The sequence below is a fragment of the Saccostrea cucullata genome, unplaced genomic scaffold (genome assembly GCF_032062105.1).
Source record: "Saccostrea cucullata isolate Sc308-1 unplaced genomic scaffold, CSIRO_AGI_Scuc_v1 ctg23138, whole genome shotgun sequence".
NCBI classification, from domain to species: Eukaryota; Metazoa; Mollusca; class Bivalvia; order Ostreida; family Ostreidae; genus Saccostrea; species Saccostrea cuccullata.
Genome location: NW_026933230.1, coordinates 106 through 2,621, shown reverse-complemented (window position 1 = coordinate 2,621; position 2,516 = coordinate 106). Strand labels below are relative to the sequence as shown.

The window sequence follows — 2,516 nt, the reverse complement described above, 5'->3', positions numbered from 1 at the left end:
TCGATTTAAGCGGAAGTGAAACAATTAGTCAACTTGTACAATGTTTCATTTAACAAGAAATACGATGTCATCGTAATCTTTTGCTTCACAGTTGAATTGGGAAATTTTTGCCATAGAATTTGGAAAAATTAAATTTTTTTTGGCATTGGGAACGGTGCCGTTTATCGGTACCAGTTATATAAGGAAAAAAAAAACGCTGTATTGTAACATCATATATATTCAGGATACACACATACTTGCATAACTTTTATCAGAAGACACCAACAAGACAGTGAAACATATCCCATAGTAATATGTTTTTAACCTTTATTCAACATGTTCAAAGAGCTAACTGAACATATCAATACTGTATGGAGGCAAGAAACATGACATGCATTATTTGTTTTCTAAAAAAAACCCTAAAACGTAAAACTAAAAAGACCCTTCTCAGGGCATAAAAATCAACCTATCACTATAACATCTCTAGACTCTGACTCAATATTATGTCCCACATCAGGATGGTACTTCTTCACATGAGCTTTAAGCGATACATTGTGGTTAAAGGCCTTTGGACAATGCCTACATATTTGTATGGTTTTTCACCCGTATGTAAGCGAAGATGTTTCTGAAGTTGATCCTTTTCATTGAACGACTTATCACAGTAGGGGCACTTGCATTCCCTTGTCTGACTATGCATTCTTGCATGCCTCAATGTGTTTCGGGGAGGGAACCGTTTACCACATATTTCACAAACATAACTTCTATCACCCCCAGTGTGAACTTTGCGATGACTTTCCAATGTTGATAAATGATTGAAGTTTCTTCCACACTCCTCACAAGTGAATTTTCTTTTACTTCCATGGGCTGAAAACTTATGGTTTCTCAGATCTTGTTTTTCGGAAAATGTTTGGTGGCAAATATTACAAGTGAATTCTTTATTCAATTGTTCCAAATGATCCTTTTGCATATGCTTTTTTGTTTCCCACATATCCTCAAACATCTTTCCACAATATTTACACTTGGACGGAGTACTATGGTATCTTTCAAAATGTAAATCCAACTTTACTACATAGTTTCCACACAGATTGCATTTACTTTTCTTGCCTTTCTGTGTATTCTGCATTAAATCCTTCTCCTTGAACTTAACCCTAATCTTTTCCTCATCTCGCAACTCTTCTTTATCACAGTCATTTGAGCTGTTATCTCCTGCACATTCCAAATCCTCTGAATCATTGGTATCATTTTCACAAGTTGAAGATTCTCTAGATAGTTCATTGAAGTCTTTACTATCTGCTCTTTGAGCCTCATTTTCCTTTTCTTGAGTGCTTCCACCAGGTGAACTGTCCTCATTTTCACTCTCTTCTAAAGTTCTTGCTTTGCACAAGGAAGAGGAAACAACAGGCTCTGTATCATTATCTAACACTAGTTTAAAACTTCTGAATGGACGGCACTTCTGACCTGGCATACTTGGCTTGAATTTCTTTGGCTGCTGTATGTTGTCTGCAGTTTTCTCACATGGAGATCTGGGTTGCAGCATTTCACTATTTGGCTTATTGTCACATAATGTCTTGTCAGATGCTCTTTCATTGTTGGAGTCACAGTTATATGGTACTGATACCGTGGAAGTCTGGGATAAAACTGAATTCACCTGAACTTGGCAAGCAGGAGTACAACTTGTGCTCTGTGCTGACTGAGAAATATTTGCTTGTTTGACTGATCCAGAATTGATTAAAGTTGATGCTGTGGAAGTTTGAGATAATACTGACAGTGAATTCTGATAAATTTGGAAAGCAGGATTACTGCTGGGTATGACCTCATTCTGAGAAATGTTTGTCTGATTGACAGAATTGGTTAAAGTTGATGCAGTAGGAGTTTGAGATAATACTGACACTGAATTCATCTGAACTTGAAAAGCAGGACTGCAGGTTGTACCCTTATTCTGAGAATGGTTTGCCTCATTGATAGATCCAAAATTGGTTGAAACTGTTGCAGCTGAAGCCTGAGATGACACAGAGAGTGAATTCTGATTCACTCGGAAAGCAAAACTACAGCTGGTGCCATTTGGCTGAGAGATGTTGGCTTGATTGATCGATTGAGAATTGGATACACTTGGATCTGTGGATGTCTGCGGTAAAACTGACAGTAGTTGGCAAGTAGGACCATTTGTCACAGCCCCTGTCTTTCCAGTGTTTGTAAGTAACAATGGCTCCTGTTTAGTCTGGATTATGTTGTGATTAAAACCATTTACTGTTTGTATCACTTGTTGTCCTGATAAAATTGGTGTTTGCATAAAAAATGTTTCTTGATTGCGCATGTGAGTTAAGGCTATATACAGAGGTTTCTATGCAAAATATCTAATTAAATTCCATAATTACTCTACTTTCCGCACAGAAAATGCTAAGACTTGTTTTATAATACATTCTTAGTACCCAGGACATGCGATAGCCAGTACACATTATGACGTCATATTATGACGTCATCGACCTGTACTACAGAAGTTTATAAGAAACATCAACAAAATCGCTTCGGCGCAAGGG

At 37.3% G+C, this 2,516-nt stretch overlaps 1 protein-coding gene across 1 annotated transcript; it reads right to left on the bottom strand.

Annotated features, from left to right (window-relative positions):
• Positions 1–508: 508 nt before the first annotated feature.
• On the bottom strand, positions 509–2,293 carry LOC134237742 (zinc finger and BTB domain-containing protein 49-like). Its single transcript, XM_062719892.1, has one exon. The coding sequence runs from the start codon at positions 2,291–2,293 to the stop codon at positions 509–511; it is 1,785 nt and encodes a 594-aa protein (XP_062575876.1).
• Between the last annotated feature and the right edge of the window lie 223 nt (positions 2,294–2,516).